General features: G+C 34.6%; 1 protein-coding gene across 2 annotated transcripts; it reads right to left on the reverse strand.

Moving 5' to 3' along the window:
• Nucleotides 1-3561: 3561 nt before the first annotated feature.
• On the reverse strand, nt 3562-6660 carry LOC133882757 (protein SODIUM POTASSIUM ROOT DEFECTIVE 1-like). 2 transcript variants are annotated; one of them, XM_062321971.1, is made up of 3 exons: nt 6199-6660; nt 4718-4802; nt 3562-3991 (listed from the first exon to the last, which is right to left on the reverse strand). In XM_062321971.1, the coding sequence occupies exons 1-3, from the start codon at nt 6520-6522 to the stop codon at nt 3870-3872; spliced, it is 531 nt and encodes a 176-aa protein (XP_062177955.1). In that variant the 5' UTR covers nt 6523-6660; the 3' UTR covers nt 3562-3869. The 2 variants fall into 2 exon arrangements, with proteins under 2 accessions (XP_062177955.1, XP_062177956.1); XM_062321972.1 differs by having other exon boundaries at nt 4718-4793; nt 6199-6653.
• Between the last annotated feature and the right edge of the window lie 10990 nt (nt 6661-17650).

Raw genomic sequence — 17650 nt, forward strand, 5'->3', positions numbered from 1 at the left:
CATTTCCAAAACCGCCTTGATTTTCTGAGGATTAGCTTCAATGCCTCTCTGGGACACCATGAATCCCAAGAATTTTCCGGATGATACTCCAAAGACACACTTAGCTAGATTCAGTTTCATTTTATATCGCCTTAGTGTGTTGAAAGTCTCTCTTAGGTCGGGTATATGGTCGGTTACTTGCGTGCTTTTCACCAACATATGGTCAATGTAAACTTCTACGTTTTGGCCGATTTAATCCCGAAACATCTTGTTGACCAGTCTCTGATATGTGGCTCCGGCATTATTCAAGCCGAATAGCATCATCTTGTAGCAATACAAACCTCGTTCGATAATGAAGGATATCTTCTCCTGGTCTACCTCGTCCATATGTATCTGGTTGTATCCCGAGAAGGCATCCATGAAATTGAGGAGCTCGTGTCCAGATGTGGAATCTATTAGGAAATCCATCCGAGGTAGTGGAAAACTGTCTTTTTGGCAGGCCTTGTTCAAGTCGGTGAAGTCGACACACATCCTCCATTTGCCATTGGACTTCTTGACTAGCACAACATTAGCCAGCCACTCGAGATAGTCCACTTCCCTTATAAATCCTGCTTGTAGCAGCTTCTTTACTTCGTCAGCTATGGCTTGACTTTGCTATGGGGCAAAAGCCCGCCTTCGTTGTTTCACTAATTTATGGTTCGGGTCCACATTCAATTTGTGGACTATTACCAAGGGGTCTATGCCCAATATATTTTCGTTGCTCCATGCGAACACATCTCTATTCCGCCATAAAAATGCCACTGCCACTAATTTCTCTTTTATTTCTTGGGGTAGTGTGAACCCACGCACACTTTCTTCCTTGGATCTTCGACCTCAAACTCCTTAAAGTCTTTAACCGGCTCCCCTAACTGTGGTTGGTATTTTCCATCTTCCTTAGTCTTCTCCCCGAGGCTGGCCTGCTCGGGAAGACCTTTGAGGCTTGTGTTGTAACAATACCGGGCCGCTGTTTGGTCACCCTTCACCATTCCGACTCCTTCATTGGTCGAGAACTTTATACACAAGTGAGGTGTTGAAGTTATGGCTTTCAACTTATTCAATGATGTCCTTCCAATTACAGCATTGTAGGTTAAGGGTCAGTCCACCACCAGGAACTTTACCATCACAGTCCACTGTCTCAGGAATGTTCCCGCTATGACCAAGAGTTCGATGGAATCGACCGGTAACACCTATTCACCTAAAAAACCCATTAAGTGATAGTTAAACGGGATCATTCTTTCCCGATCTATCTTCATGAGCTCAAAGGCTGATTGGTATAAATTATCAATTGAGCTCCCTGTGTCCAACAAGATCCAATGTATTTTGTGGTCGGCGATGGCCAACGTTACCACCAGTGTGTCGGTATTCGGGAGAGATACTCCCGCATAATCATCATCTGAAAACCCTAACACAAGGATCTCGCACCTTCTCAACTTTGGAGGTTTCTATACAAAGTATATCTCAAAGTCCCCTTGCCTCGCATAGGCCTTCCGAGCCGAGCTAGACTTTCCTCCTCCGCCTAATTCTCCAACGATTTAGATCCCCGGAAGTGGGTTTTCCTGATGTCTGCATCATACTCGGCTCCTACTCCTTCCACGCCTATCTCGACTATTTTGGGGTCTTTTGTGGTTCTCTAATCTTGTAGTCACCATTGCATATTTTGTATATAAGAAACGATCAAATCATATTCCCACAGACGGTGCCAAATTGTTGGTACAGTTTTCTGATCGATGACCTGTCAACCTTTGATTAGCCTTCTTTGTAATCTACAAAACACTAAATATTGTCAGGCACGCCGACGGGGTCTCACTTTGATTCCTAATTCAATAAATAGACAATCTGGGAGCATTGAGAGCACGTACAATAATAAGAAAAATTCAGTCTCCTTGATACCTGGGAGAAGCTGCCTATTTATATGCACACAGAGGCATTGATGTTGTTCAGAGGATCCCGGATTTCCCTAGATCCATAGTCCCTTCATGGAGTAAACTGCCCGTAATCTACTCCCCGGATCTCTCAGGATTAGCGGTCTTCTCTCCAGATTCTTTGGGGTTTGTGATCTCCTCTACAATAGGATGCTGATTATCCAAGGCCCGAATCTTCTGAAAGTGTTACCTCTTTAGGGAGATAACGCTCTGCAGATCCCGGGCCTCCTAGAATCTAGGATCGTCGCAAATCTCAGCTATAGTTTCGTATGCGACCAGGCCTTCTTGGGTCAGTCAAACCGACTGGGCCTGGAACTCGGTTTTGGGCTCACTTGGACTTTGGAGAATAATAATTTTGCCAACATTCTTGATCTTGTTTCCAAAATGATGTTAATTAGCTTCATTACAACTGTCTTAAATTCTTAATTGTGAGGAAACATGTTAAAATATTAGAGATTTCTCATCTCACTAGGCTTATATCATTCCTGATATAGTCAAAATCTCTTGCACTTTATGCATTGAGTTCTGACCATATTAGACGATAATATCTTCCCATTACTGTTGTAAATTAGTTTGACAGATTTTATTATTCATTTTATCAACCAGCCTACTTCTTTATAAATAGGCTTGGACTTTGTAATGTTGATAGTAGTTTTCGTCAGTGTAGACTGTGTAGTAGTGAGTCTAGTGACTAGTGCGTGTAAGAACAAAAATATAAATCAAAAACTGAAATGCTCTTAAGGTGTGCTAGTGAGTCGATGTCCTTAATAAATTATTTGTTCCCACCATTTTTGACGAATTTGTATGCACTCAGTTATAATAAATATTTGTCTAGAATACAATGGAGCTAGTGCAAAAATCCTATGTAGTTACTGGTTGCGTTTTGCGCAAAATGAACTCAAACGAGAACACCCTTAGATTTTCTATTAGAGAGAGAGAGAGAGACTCTAATTTGAAAACTACAAAAGGTTTTTGAGAGAGCCAGAAGAGCGATTTTTCTGTGTGAAAAATCATCTACCGTGGACTCTAGCTTTAGTGTTAAAACAACAATTTTAATGTTTGTTCAATAAAAGACATGTAATTCTGCAATTAACAATAAGTAACTACTATTTTAACATTCATTAAAATTTGATCATCAGATATTTATAGATTTTAATTTTGACCGTTAGATTAAAACTATAATTAACGAATATTTAATTATAACAATTAGATCATAATTGTTAGTAATGATTACTTAATCTTAACCGTTACATCAAACTCAATTTAACTTTTCAGTTGACTTTACTAATGGTCACGTAAATCCAACAATTGGATATATCTACCTAAAAGTACTCTACGATCTTGATCAAAACACCAGATCGTAGTGCCAAGTGCGCTATCAAGGCGTCATTAGCACCTTATAGCCCATTGCCATACACATGCGCCTGTACTGTACTTCGTACCGTACTAGAATATACACACAAGTGCATATACCAAAACATTGATTGTTTTAAAGCAATAACTTAATGTGAGTTGGGCTAGCCATATAAATGTCAATTTTCCCTTCTTTATATGTGGAACTCTCTGCTTCCGAGGCTCTTTAAAATATATTATTTAAACATTCTCACACCATAAACATGTGTGTGCGTGTGTGGTGTTTCCAGTGCTAAGTGGAACATTTTAGGATAACAATAGACTAGAGATTCCCCATTTTTCGTCCAACCAACACATGTCACTGTCAATACAATTAAAACTCACATGATCAGATTGTTGCCAACCTTTCCCTTTTTCTAGCCTACTTGGACCACCAAACTCAACACATCCATATCTAAATGTAATATAGCAGAGACAGATTTTAGATCCAAATTGGCACTGCATGTGCAACTTCTGCAGCCTAGCTTCCATTTTTTTTTTTTTTCTTTATTTCAGGTAAATAAGCATCATTCACATTCAACAGGGCCAAAACTCTGCCTTCTTCACCTTTGAAACGCTCTCAAGGACTACCACAGGTGAAACGTGTCCCATCACAGTCACTCTCTTTGTTTCTACGTCGATACTGAATGAAGTAACACCTGATATATATATATATATATGCAACAGTTTAAGGGGGGAAAAAGAATAAATTGGTATCTTCATATACACAAGATTTTTCTAGGTTAATTTAATTAATTTAACTACTAATTTAATTAAGAAATTAATCATATATTGAACCACTATTTATGAAGATTAAAAAAAAAAAGCTTGGTGGAGGTGTCTTTTTTTTTTTTTTACTATTATTATTATTATTGTAGCCTAATGATATTATTATTAGGTTGCGTTTTAGCCAAAATTCGCAAACTAGACCCAAAATATTTTATGGAAATCATTTTCTTATTTTTCAGTGTTTGGTACACGAAAAATTGTTGCTAAAATGAAAAGAAAGCCATTTTTAATTTTTGTAAGATGCTTTTTCTTTTTTAAAACTGTTAACTATTTTTCGAGTTTTGAGTTTTTATTTTTCATCTCACCGGACTAGCCACCATTGGAATACCACCAGAACTCTGCCAGAACATTGTCAAAACTCCGCCGGACCACAATTTTTTAAGTTATTTTTTTAAAAAAATTATTTTTCTTAATATTTTTAAATAAAAATATAAAATTTTTTGTAATTTTCTGTACGTGTCAAATGCTAAAAGCATTTTAGGTTGAAACAAAAGCAGGTTAAGTATAAAAAGGAGAGAAAGAGAGTGAAAAAAAAAAAAAAAAAAAAAAAGAAAGAAAAGAAAAAAAAAAAAAGGTTAATTTATCGATATTGTAACCTTCCATTTTGGAGAGATGCTTCTTAACCTTGCCAGCACAGCCTTGACAGTGAATGGATACCCGCATCACAACAACCTGCAGCAACTTACAATGTGGAAAGCAAAATCTCATAGTCTTAACAAATTTTAACTTTATCATTGCTATATATATACATAATGCATAAAGGAAGAAAGAAGCACATGGGGACATGCAAGGAAATTCACAAAATGTGCTGATCCCACCATATTAATTCGTAAATTAATATTGAAAATTAAGAAAAAAAAATATTAACCTCTCAGTAACTTTACATAAATATAAAGGAAAAATTTGTATTCATTTTGCTTTTTAATTAGTTAACTACTTTTGGGTAACCATTATATATAACTTATATTGTATTTTTTCTAATCTATTAGAAATAATATCAAAATTATAGTAATACGTAAAGTAAAAATGTTATGTTTTTTAATTAACTAAAATGCATAACTGATGGAGAAAATAAATTATGGTGCATGCTACAGTACTGTTCCACTGCAATCCCATTAATTAGTCAAACAATCCATTTTCTTAAGTTTTGACCACATAGTAATTAATTAATGATAAAAGGTAAATGCAGCAATGCTGACCTCAGCATGCACTTGCTTCTACCAGAAGGCTGGACAATAATGTTTCATATCGAGTACTATTGACGATACCGTTACAGCATGTTCAATTTATCTTACCTAGCTACTGCCCCAAATTAATGTATACTTTCACTTTTGTACTTTCTTGTGGTTAACTTTACTCTACCACAATAATAATTTGATTTTTTTTTTTCATCTAATTAACATGTTTACCTGATACAATTATACCAATTCAAATACGTAGCGTATTTTAAGGGATTTATATTTTTGTTGATTTTCTTTGATTTTCTTTGATTTACTTAATGCTAACCAATTAGTGAGAAATACGGCCGGGGATGATTGCTAAGCATTTTGTTTTAAATTTTGACATACCCAAAAGTACAGAAGGGGAAAGCATAAATTATTTAAATTCATGAACCCCACATACGTATTCAATGGTCACAACTAAATGAAGAATTAATCAAGGCTAGACTTATTATAAGTTCTCTAAGTTAGGTTATATTATGTCAACAAGCAGATCAAATCTTGTAATTACTATTTAATAAGTCTTGCTCAGTGAATCAAATATGTGGGAAAAAAAAATAGAAATCAAATCCAAATGATGTATGCCATTTAACCTTTGATCCAAAGCTAGCCAACATATTTTTAATAAAAATAAATAAATAAAGAATAAAAAGAGTAATATGTTCATTAGATCAAATGTTTAAACTCATTGCAATGAGTTGCTTTTTTGGTGAACTTCAACAGTTTTACAGCATTTTGTAATGATCAAGTTCACTTTGTCATTTAATTTTAGTAAATTTGTAACATTTGGAAGAACATAAATTTATATTTGTGTGTGTATATATATATAAAGGTAACGATATTCTCCTCAAGCTGACCTGGAAGACATTGTCCGACGAAGCTATTGAAGATGGTTTCTGAAGGGTGTTTGGCTGATGCTCCGGATCTTGTTCTCTTTTCTTGCATGGGGCAGAATCTGATCTCTTCTTCGTACCCACAGCAAGCTTAGGAGGCCGATCAACAAGCCTAGAGTACTTGGCATTGTTGATCACAAAGCGTTTATTATCAATAAGAATACTACTTCTCTCCGATGACCTTCTGGGCACAACCACCGAGCGAGAATCGGTTGCCATGCACACTGCAGTTGCCGCCGGAGATTGGCACATGAAGCCTCTCATCTTCTTGGTTGTTCTCACGCTCATTGCTGATCAGACAGAGAGAGAGAGAGAGAGAGAGAGAGAGAGAGGTGTAAATAAAAGAAGTTATGATGGTAATAGAATATATTGTCTGAAGGTAGGGCCGGTAAGAAGAAGAAAGAAGATCAGAAGTGAGTGACTAAAAAGTGGTAGAAACATGCAGTCTTTATGACTTAGCTAACACTGGGCTGGCCTGCAATTGGTAGTTTTATCTGTACTGTGTTTCCCTATGTTTTCAATGTCTTCACCATCCATGTCGTTGTCTGGTTAATGTTTTGATATCGACTGGTTTATTTTTTGTGAAGGCAAATCCAAAAATGACCTATTAGACCTTCCTACCTTTGGATGTGCCATTCTCGTGGCCAAATAGGACAGCCAATGTGTTTATTGTTGCAATCATTCAGAGAAAAGCGATAGTCACATTTGCGCTATTAACCTAAAATAATTAGTCAATTTAGAGTTTTTTTATAATCTCTTATAAAACTCAATTTCACCTAATAACCAGGCAATATGAGATTTAATACTAATAATCATTTTTATAAATCACACACTTTATATGAGTTATTCAACTTTTTAATATGGCCCGGACCAGAGTATTACAGTTGCAGCATGCTTCATGGGTACGTTGGTTGCCTTGTAAAATTAATTTCAAAACAACTTTCAATTGAATCTGCTCAGAACAATGCATGGAATATTTCTTGTGTAGTTTTGTTCTGAAAGTGTAGCCACGGTGGGCTTCTAAGACAACAACAATATATGCCAAGTATGTGTGCCCGTATCATAATATAATTTAAATGATCTGAGTTCAAATCTTTTTTTTTTTAATCATTCACTCTTTATTTTAGTTGAAAATTTTACCTGCTTCATATGTGAGAGCAAATATTAGAAAATAATATAAATGGTTAAATCTACTTTTTCTACGAGCTTAAACTTTTTCAGAGGTCTCTTGTTTATATATGGCTAATATCTCCAAATTAGAAAGGATCTGATCGATGGCCCAAAAACTTGTCACCACGTTAAAAGATGATGCGATTTATTTTTCACGTCTGAAAAAGAAAAAGAAAGTCTAAATACTCGATCGATTCTTGGTTGATGTAGGACAGAATATTAAATAAGAAATCTAGTATGGAGTAAGTAAAAGTATTTTGAAAGAAGTAGGAGAAATGTTTGTGAATTTTTGTTTGATATGGCTTGAAAATCCATCAGGTCACGGAGCCCAACTATCTTTTATTGTTCATTCACGTGAGCCGATTGTTTTCCTATAAAGGTTGGTATTCTTCTTTTTTTTTTTTCTTTTTTTTCGAAGGGATAAAGGTTGGTATTCTTTAGTTACACATGAAAGACTCCTACAAGGCTACAAGAAACCTGGCCGCCTAGGTTTAGCCTACTGAGGCAATTATATTAGCACTATATTTGGCCACTCACGAGATAGAATTTTGTGGTGTTATTCTTTTTTATGTTTTATATATATATATATATATATATATATATATATATATATATATATATATAAACCTATTATTAGATTTGCAGAATTCACATATAATTTAAGGTATTCAATTGTAGATTTGCATATCTTATCTATGAAAATAGGCAAGAAATGGCCGGTTTGGTAGGGGATGTGAAGTCCTTAATTATTGTGTTTCATTGAGCGTAGGAAACATTTATTTTTTGAATGTGGGTAGAGCAAAAGATTATGGAGTGAAATAATACTCAAATGGCTTGTAAACCCAATAAGATTTAGTTGGGATGAGATTGTGAACGACAAAGAAAAGAATTGGAAGGGCAAAAAGTTGAATAGCGTGCATTCTTTGCTAGTTGGCTGGCTTTTGGAGGTACCTTGTACAATATATGGAAGCATCGAAATAACCTTAAATTTTGTAATTGGATGAATTCGGAAGAACAAATTCTGCAAGCCATTTGTTAGGAGATTGGTTCAAGAATCATGGAAGGTGAAAGGGGAAATTCAGCTACAACTCAATGAATGTCAAGCTTTGTGGAAATTGGGGGCATCCTGTTGAGTGTTTTGGAAGACAATGGATGGTATAGATGTTGTGTTTTCTGTTTTGGTTGATTGTTTTTGAGTGTTTGTTTTGAAATTCCCTATTCGATGGGGTTGGGCTATGTTTGGGTAGGAGGTAGTTTGGATGTGCGTGTGTTGGTGTATTTTATTTTCTAGGTTCAAGTTTGTTGTTATGAACTTAACTAGTTTGGTTTCCTTTTTGACAAAATTCCAGCTTTACCCTTTCCTCTTTTATAATATAGAATGAGATGCCGAGCACGAAAATCCCTTAGAGAACCTTGAGGTTCTTGCTTCTCCTTTGTTCCAAGAGAGTAATCATACAAAACCTATGGCTTCTTCTCTCTTGATGTGGTGATTCTTCCTATTGTTCTTACCGAGCTTTGGATGTTCATGTTATTATTTTCTGATTAAATTGATCTCTTTCTATAAACTTAAAGATTCTGAGTTTAAACTCTGTCTCTTTCATTTACTTCCCATTTCAATTAAAAAGAAGTTTGTAATAAATGATTAAATGTGTATCTTCCTATCAGATTAAGCTCTTAGGATAAGTGGTGATTTAACATAATATTATAGTAGAGGTCTTGAATTTGAATCATGTCTCCATCACTTCACCCCCTCTCAATCTCAATCAAATATTCTACTTGTTGGGTTTATGACATTATCCCTAACAATAGGCCTTGAATATCGAACTTCCAAGAACCAAGAAAAAAGCTTCCTGTTCATTTTCCCTCTTTTCTCCCTTCACACACTCTCTCTCCGGCCTACACATGTTCATTTTCCCTCTTTTCTCCGGCCTTCCATTGCGTAGCAACAATCACTCAATAATAATGCATGTCAGTTCAATATTATTGACTGCACATATATATATATATATATATTTGTTGAAAAATAGCCTTGATGAGCCCCTTTTACTTACTCTTTAAGACGAGCTTGTGACACCTCTTGAATTGGGCCCTCTTTTAGTTTAGTATTAAATGTAGGCTGATGCTATTTTTTTTTTATTTTTTTTTAAAAAGTATTCCACAGCACCTATAACTTTAACGTACCTCGTTTGCTAAACGAGTGGCTCACACAAAGTGATAGTCGAACCTTACAAGCATAGTGACCACCTGTCAGGAATCGCAGACTAATTCTCGACCCAATGTCTAACGTTTCACCAGGTATTGGATCTTAAATCGCAGGCAGATGGTCAGAGGTCCGAAGATAAAAAAATACAATATATATATATATATTTAAAAAAAAAAAAGACAACGGAATCTTAAAGCTGAATTAAAGAAAAAGACAACGGTGGCTATTAATATAATTTCCTGTTAGGAATAATTGGAATAGTAGTAGAAGATCTTTAGTGCAATGTAGTTCTTAAAAGATTACTCTCTAATAAGTAATGACTGATATTTTCATGCTTAGACAGTTAGACGTGCTTGGAAAACTATCTAAATTCTGCTTAACGAAAAAGATGGTAAAAAAGAGTTGTGATGCATAAAGGAATTAGAGTAGATTCTTTTTATTATTATTATTATTATTGTTTATAATTGAATGATTAGAATAGCAACTTAATTGCACTAAATGATGACCTTAGCAAAAGGAAGACTGTCCATCAGTCATCACTCTGTAACTCAAGCTCATGCTCATATTTTCAGCCCAACTCTTGTCAATTCACCTCTGACCGCTGCGAGTTTCGTCAAATTTCAAAACTATTTTAGGAAAGTTTGTGAAACGATTGCTCAAATCCCCAAAATTCCATCCTGAACAACACACTTGTCGACGGTCCTCTGTGACTCCACTGCTACAGAGATGCATAGAATCCTACTACTACTTATCTGGTTCGCCATTATGACATTCGCAGGGTCAACGAGTTCTGGTACGTACAGAGCCCACTCATGGTTGATTTCTTTTCTTTTATAACAAAGCAACAGCTTGAGAGAGACTGGACGAGTCCTCCCCATGATCAACACCCAACAAACACCTGCAAAGGAGCAGCGGAAATAAATATGAACAATTAACGCTTCCAACAGTTACGTGCACCCGAATTGACTCTTCCAGCAATTTTTTTCACTGCCCAAACAGAAAATGATACAAGAGTTGATGGTCTGCCATTTTTAATTATGGTTCTAATCTTCCATTAGACAGGATCATTCCAGTCTTGTAAAGCCGCTTATGCTTCAACCATATATAGTTGAGAAATGTTCTTCCTCACACCTATATATTTTATACGGGCTAATATAGCTTATTTTAAATAACTCTTAAAACAAGTCACGTCATCGGTCAATCAATGCAAAATAATTGTAATAAATGAATATCTAAGAATAGTATTACTTTATATGGTTCGATACGAGAAAGCGGATCTTATTCGGTTCAAATGAACACGAGAGTATCAAATTTTTGTAAAAATAAGGATATAATTATCTCGAGAATGTTAGGCTGACTACTCTCCCATCCCATTCGTTTGAACTGAAAAGAATCCAAATACTCGGATATGTAGCATTAGGAAGGATGACATGATCACGTGTACCATCACATACGCTTATTCCAATTTTTCTTTTTTCCTTTCTTTTTTTTGTTTGTTATCGCATGTTGTTATGATTACATACTGAGGACTTGGTATGTTGCGCGATAAAATTTGAATAAATGTTTTCAAATTTTTATTGCAGTGATTGTGCAATCTTATCATTTTGTATAAAGTCATGATTTTTTTATGTAGGGGAAGTCATTAAAAACACGTTGGAGCCTTCTAGGTTTTAATATAATCATATTTAAAAAGTGATTGATGCAGACCAGCCATAATTAAATGACCATATCTTGTGATTATGATATCAGTTTAAATCAATATTGGTGGCATTGAAAAGTTTATTCAAATAACTATAATTTTGCAGTTCTCGAAAATATTCCAATTCCAACATTTAATAGGTTAAAATTGTCTGTAAGTATAAATATGAAAATCTGTTTCGAAATATGAAAATCTGTTTCAGAAAGTTCGATCGATCGAAGTGTTGGAGTCTTCAAGTACAAATTCCCGAGAGCTTCGTTCGAACGATAATGCGATATGTTTTTTTTGTTCTTTCGAACATAACTTAAGTTCTTTCAAACGAACCTATGATAATGATTGTTTTGCAATTTTTCATTTTTAGGGTTCTGACCCTACTTTTATTTAAGCTCAATAAAGATGTATATATAGTTTGGCTGCTAGAGTAGATATATTTTTCAGTTTCTCAATAAAAAACACTCATCAACAAGTATTTTTTTTTTTTTTTTAATTTTTGATTTAAGGAAAGGTTGTGTTATAGTGCTTGTAGATTTAGCTTCTCACTAGACCACACTGCAACAATAATGAATTGACTTCATTATTTAAAAATGAATCATGTAATATCAAAGTGATTCTGAAATTGGGATTTTAGTTTCTGACTGCTTGCGCTAATTTGTATTAAAGTTTGGCTGATGTAAACTGCTGAAATCAATATTTTATTTTATTTTTTTATTACAAAATGGACTTATGCTACTTGACATGTACGTCGTCCCATATATTAAGAAAGGGGTGGAAGAACCTTATTTTGTTCCAAGTATTTTGTTTTATTGTTTGGACAAGAAAAATTGATCAGTTTGACTAATCATTATGTAAGAATGATGTGGAAGCTATATATAGAATAAAAGCCTATTTCAATAAGCAAATGCATGCTTATCAATGGTGTAGTAATGTTTAAGCAGCATTTCCCCTATAGAATTCATAGAAGTTCATATTTGACTAATTAGAGTTTTTGATTTCAAAGATCTGTTGTAATTGATTATAATTTCCTGCGATCAGATTTGATGGTATGATTTGAGTGTAATCAGATTTGATTAATTACCATATATACTCATCTACCCCAATATTCTTATAAATAAGAGTCTCATATATTGTAGCATTTTGAGCGTTATCCTGTAAACGTAGCTCATAGGCCGAACCACGTAAAATCTTTGTATTTGTTCTTTTTATTCCGGTATTTATTTATTTTTGTGACATTTAGAATTGTATGTTTTAAGGTTTTAAAACAAAAACTCTGCCCAGAACGGCAGAACTACCCATCCAGCCTCTTCCCCAATGATGAGTGCACTAGTACGTAGTACTAAACTACTCCGCCGAAGAGGTCAGGACTCAGGACCACCCTCTCAAAATTCGCTTCATATATAGCTAGCTCCATGCTTCTTTGACAAAAGGACCACAAGAGGTCAGGACCACCCTGTCAAGAAACCTACCTTACATCCTCAAGCATTAACTCAGTAAATTAATATACCTTTTTCAGTGTACAAGGACAATGCAATGCCAATCCGCTTTCGATCGGATTTACAACAATTAGCAAATAATTTAGACAATTACTATAAGAAAAGTAATGTAAGATCGAGCTGTCTGTGTACATGGCCGAGCAGCTCAATTATTTTTTTAATAATTAAATTTCACATAAACTCTCTCACAATAACTTTCCAATTCATTGGCTTAAGACTCTGGGGGATAGCGAGTGAAAATTCATTTTTAGTTATAATTTTAATCATCGAATCATAATTAATTAAAGATTAGAATTGTGAACATCTAGAGTCTCCACTTAATTGGTAGACGAAGTACATAAATTAAGATGGCCATTCAGGAGGACCAGTGAGACTGATCTTTAACTTCGAAAATGTACAAGTGAGCATCAACCCACAACTTACAATTTTGATCAACATTAAGGTCAGGCAAAGATGTTGGGAAATATTATTTTCATGATTCAAAAATTCTTGTTGATAACAAATACTATTAATCTGAAAATTAACAATAAGATTAATAAAATATAAGAGATTAAAGATAGAGTATGGAAAGATTTCACAATGCTATATAATCACACAAATACGTTATTTTTAATGGTTGATTCGTGCCTCTCAGAATTAGACTATGACATCTATTTTCATTAAGAACGAACCTTCAAAAACAAAGGCTAATAAACCAATCCATATTTCCCTTGTGAGATTCAAAATTGATAGAAAAGATAAATGAATGGAAAAGTAAAGATAAATAGCAGAATAATAAAATAAAGAACACAATAAATTTTTACGTGGTTCGGTCTATGACCTACGTCCACAAGGTAAAGCCCAAAGGGCTACATTGTTACTCTTATTGCTTGATTATTTTACAATATATAATACTGATACTTATAGGAGAATTGAGATAGACAATCATCCTTATAAAGGAAAGTAACATACAATATCAATATAATATATTTCCTTTAAATATAGGAAACATATTCTTTAAAATCCCCCCCCCCCCCCCTAAGGTGCAAGGATTTTGGAAGTTTGAGTTTGCAATAAATTCTTCTTCTTTGTTTGGAGATAACAACGATCGACGACGGTCGATGGCGATAACTGGAGGTGATCGACGACAATGATTAGAGATGCGCTTTAAATTTCAATAGGCTAACTATGAGCCAAAATCAAAGCCAACTATGAGCTAAACAAGGCATAGGTTTTAAATAATACCACAAATGCCAAAAAGAAAAGTGGGCCAACTATGGGCCAAAATGATAACCAACTATGGGCTGAAATTAGCCAGGGTTTTAAACAATACCACAAAAGCCAGACTTGAGTTTTTAAACAATACTACAAGTGCCAAAAGATGAGTCTGGGTCAACAGTTGGACTAATAATGACCAAAATAATGAGTCAACAAAGGGCCAAAATAATATGGGCAACTTGGCCTCTTTTGATTTTTGATTTTTTTTTTTTTTTCAACTTTTCTTCTTTTTTTCTTTTTCTTTTTATTTATTTTTTTTTCCTTCTATCTTCTTCTGGGTCGGGTATAACCCAAATCTTCTTCTTCTTCTTCTTCTTTTTTTATTTTTTTTTACAATTGTAACTGGGAATACAGGGTAGAAGTATTTCACAAGCATGCGAAAATTCAGAGAAACAAAACTGAGAATAAGAGGAAGTAAATGATCTGCAATTGCAAATTCTAGATGTTTGTTCACCACAAAAGAATCTTACGGTATTGTCAAAGATTCTCAAAAGAAAAGAAGAGAACAAACTCTTTCGTATTGCCTTAGCATATGATATAATGGGTAAAATTATAGATAAAGCCATGAAAGAAAAAGTAAAGCATATTTCCTTGCCGTATGATATAATGGGAAAATTATACACAAAACCATGAGAGAAAAAGAGAAGTATAAGGAAATAAAGAAAACAATGATGGTGAAAAACTAAAAACGAAGGATCTAGGATAGAGATGATAAGCGTGAAAAGACAGGGAAAATAATGGAACAAAAATAAAAAGAAAATTATACAGGATAATTTTAGATCAAAAACATAGAGATATAAAAATAAAATAAAAAATAAAACACCACAAAGAAAAAAGAAAACGAAAAATTCACAGGACCATTGGATCGAATACTAATGTTAGCCTATTTTTCTAATACCATGACAGAAAAGATAAATACATAGGAAAATAAAGATAACAGTGAAAATAATAAAATGGAGAGAATAGATTTTACGTGGTTCGGTCTATGACCTACGTTCACAGGATAAAGCCCAATGTGTTACATTGTTGCTCTTATTGCTTGATTATTTTAGAGTACAAAAATATTCATATTTATAGGAGAATTGAGATAGGTAAGGATGGTAATCAAATCTGATTAATTTGATTACCATCAAACCTAATTACAATCATCCTTATAAAGGAAAGTAACGTATAATATCAATATAATATATTTCATTTCAATATAAGAAATATATTATTTAACAAAAATTTCTTTTAGCAATAAAAAAAATAAAAAGAGAGAGAAAGAAAGAAGAAAGATGAGTTAAAAAAACATATCTTCTCTAAGGTTAGTGTACAAAATAAGCTAACATCCAACGGTCACAAAGGAGCCCAATCACCAAAGGCTTTAATGTGTAAGAGTGTAGAAGGCTAGTGGGAAAAAGGTCAAAAGACTTTAGTGTCCCAAGGGCTAGCGCCAACCATTCAACGTTAGTTCCGAGACAAATAAATAGGTTCAAGAGATATTACAAGAAATTTGTTCATTAGCGTCAGCCCATAACTCGCAGTTAAAAAGGGCATATTAGCGTCGACCTTTAACAATCAACGCTAATAAGTGACTATTAGCGTCGACTTTTCTGTCGATGCTATTAGTTGCCGATAATGTTAAAAACTAGGTAATATTAGACCCTAGAAGTTAGGGGTGGGCATAACTTGCCCGCACTCACAAATTCGTCCCATACCTCCCCATACTGCCCTGAAATTACCGAATCCCAAACTTAAAAAAGGGGACATGAGGCTTAACATAAAGGACCTGCTTGGGACGGGGCGGATTGCAAAAATGCAATTTTCCCAACCCGCCTACCTACTTCGCCTCGCCCTGCCCCAAGTAAAGCAAAACTCAATTTAAGTAAATACCCTCCTAGTCCCACGAGTTTGTGTGCCACGAGTCCCCAACTTTCTTATGCACGAGTTTGTGTGCGTCACTATGTGTGGTCAACAGCTACCACGAGTCGCCGAGCCTGAATCCCTAATCTCATTCTCATCAGCATAATGTCTTCATCCTTCTCTAACTCAATAACTCCAATGGCGCAAGAATCCACTAGCTGACAATCGAAAGAGAAAGAGCCAACAGCTCTAGATCTTTGGATTATTTTCAAATTCAGCCTTCAAGACTCCAACTTGCAGCCCCTTTCTTCATTCATATACGGTATAAGATGGGTTTTTCAAAATCTCTTCAATTTCAAGATTTTATCTTGCTAACGCCGCTCTCAACTGGAGCTTTTCTTCTTCCACTATAGGCCCGTTGGTATTACTCTTGCCCTCTCTCTATCTCTCTCGGATCCATGTTTCTAAGTTCTCGCTCTCTCTTTATCTCTCATCTCTCGTCTCTCTTTGACCAAGAATAACTGCTCTACCCCAAATCCACCCTGGCCCGTGGTACCCGAAACCCAATAGATTTACATTTAAAACTGCGGTTTGCGGAAGTCAGGTTTCAAACCCGTTCACTGCGGGCCAGATTTTGAAAAACGCTACTAGAAGTCGACGCTAATGACCTATTATCAGCATCAATTCTTGAGACTCGACGTTGATTATAGGTCAATAGCGTCTACCTTAGGTCTCGATGCTAATAACAATAATTTTTTTAAAAAAATAAATAAATTTAAAATAGAACCACATTAACGTTAGCGATAATGACCGTAAAATTAAAAATAAAAAATAAAATAGAATACCATTAGCGTCGACACTAGAAGTCGATAGTCATGACCTACTATTAGAGTTGACTTTCGGGAGTCAACCCTAATAATAGGTTGATAGCATCGACCTTCATTCCTTAAAAAGATAATAATAATTAAAAAAAAAATCATATTAACCTATAGAAAAAATAATTATTATATCCATATTATTAGTAAATTTTTCTATTTATTTAATTTTTTTTTATATATACACTATTTCTATATTTATTTCTTTTAAAGACCTCAATGTGATATGGATCAAGACATTTTATGGGATGAATATGATTAAAAAACACATGTTGAGATCTGTTGACTGGTGCACTGTGATGATTAAAAATCCACAAACCTCATCATGTTCTCCCTCCTCCATGAGGAGTTCTTGATCTTTCTCACAATGTCTAGAGATCTCAACATGTCATATGGATCAAGATATTCTATAGGAGTGCTCAATATTCAAATTACCCGACTCACTGACTATATGATGGCTTTTCAAAGTACACTTTGTAGACATGTCATGTTTGTTTTTTTCTACTAGATCATTGATTGTGAAAATTTGTTAAGCATCCTCTCATTAGTCATCATCAATCTTCGTGCATTAGTCTGATCGATCGTAATACGATCAAATGATCAATTGAACTTGACATGATTGAAGGTTTGATTGAATGTCCAATCGATCCTAGTGCATTAATTTGATCGATCGTGATATGTGACAACCCGTTTTTTTTTTTTTATATATATATATATATATATATACAAAACGTAAAACGAGTCCTCACAGTGGCACGACGATATGTCGCAAAGCCAACATATGGCACATGCCCCATAACATGTACCTGATAATCAGAGTATAACATCTATCTATCTATGCAGCGAAAAACATAAATCTGAATAGTGGAAATTACAA

The sequence above is a fragment of the Alnus glutinosa genome, chromosome 11 (genome assembly GCF_958979055.1).
Source record: "Alnus glutinosa chromosome 11, dhAlnGlut1.1, whole genome shotgun sequence".
NCBI classification, from domain to species: domain Eukaryota; kingdom Viridiplantae; phylum Streptophyta; class Magnoliopsida; order Fagales; family Betulaceae; genus Alnus; species Alnus glutinosa.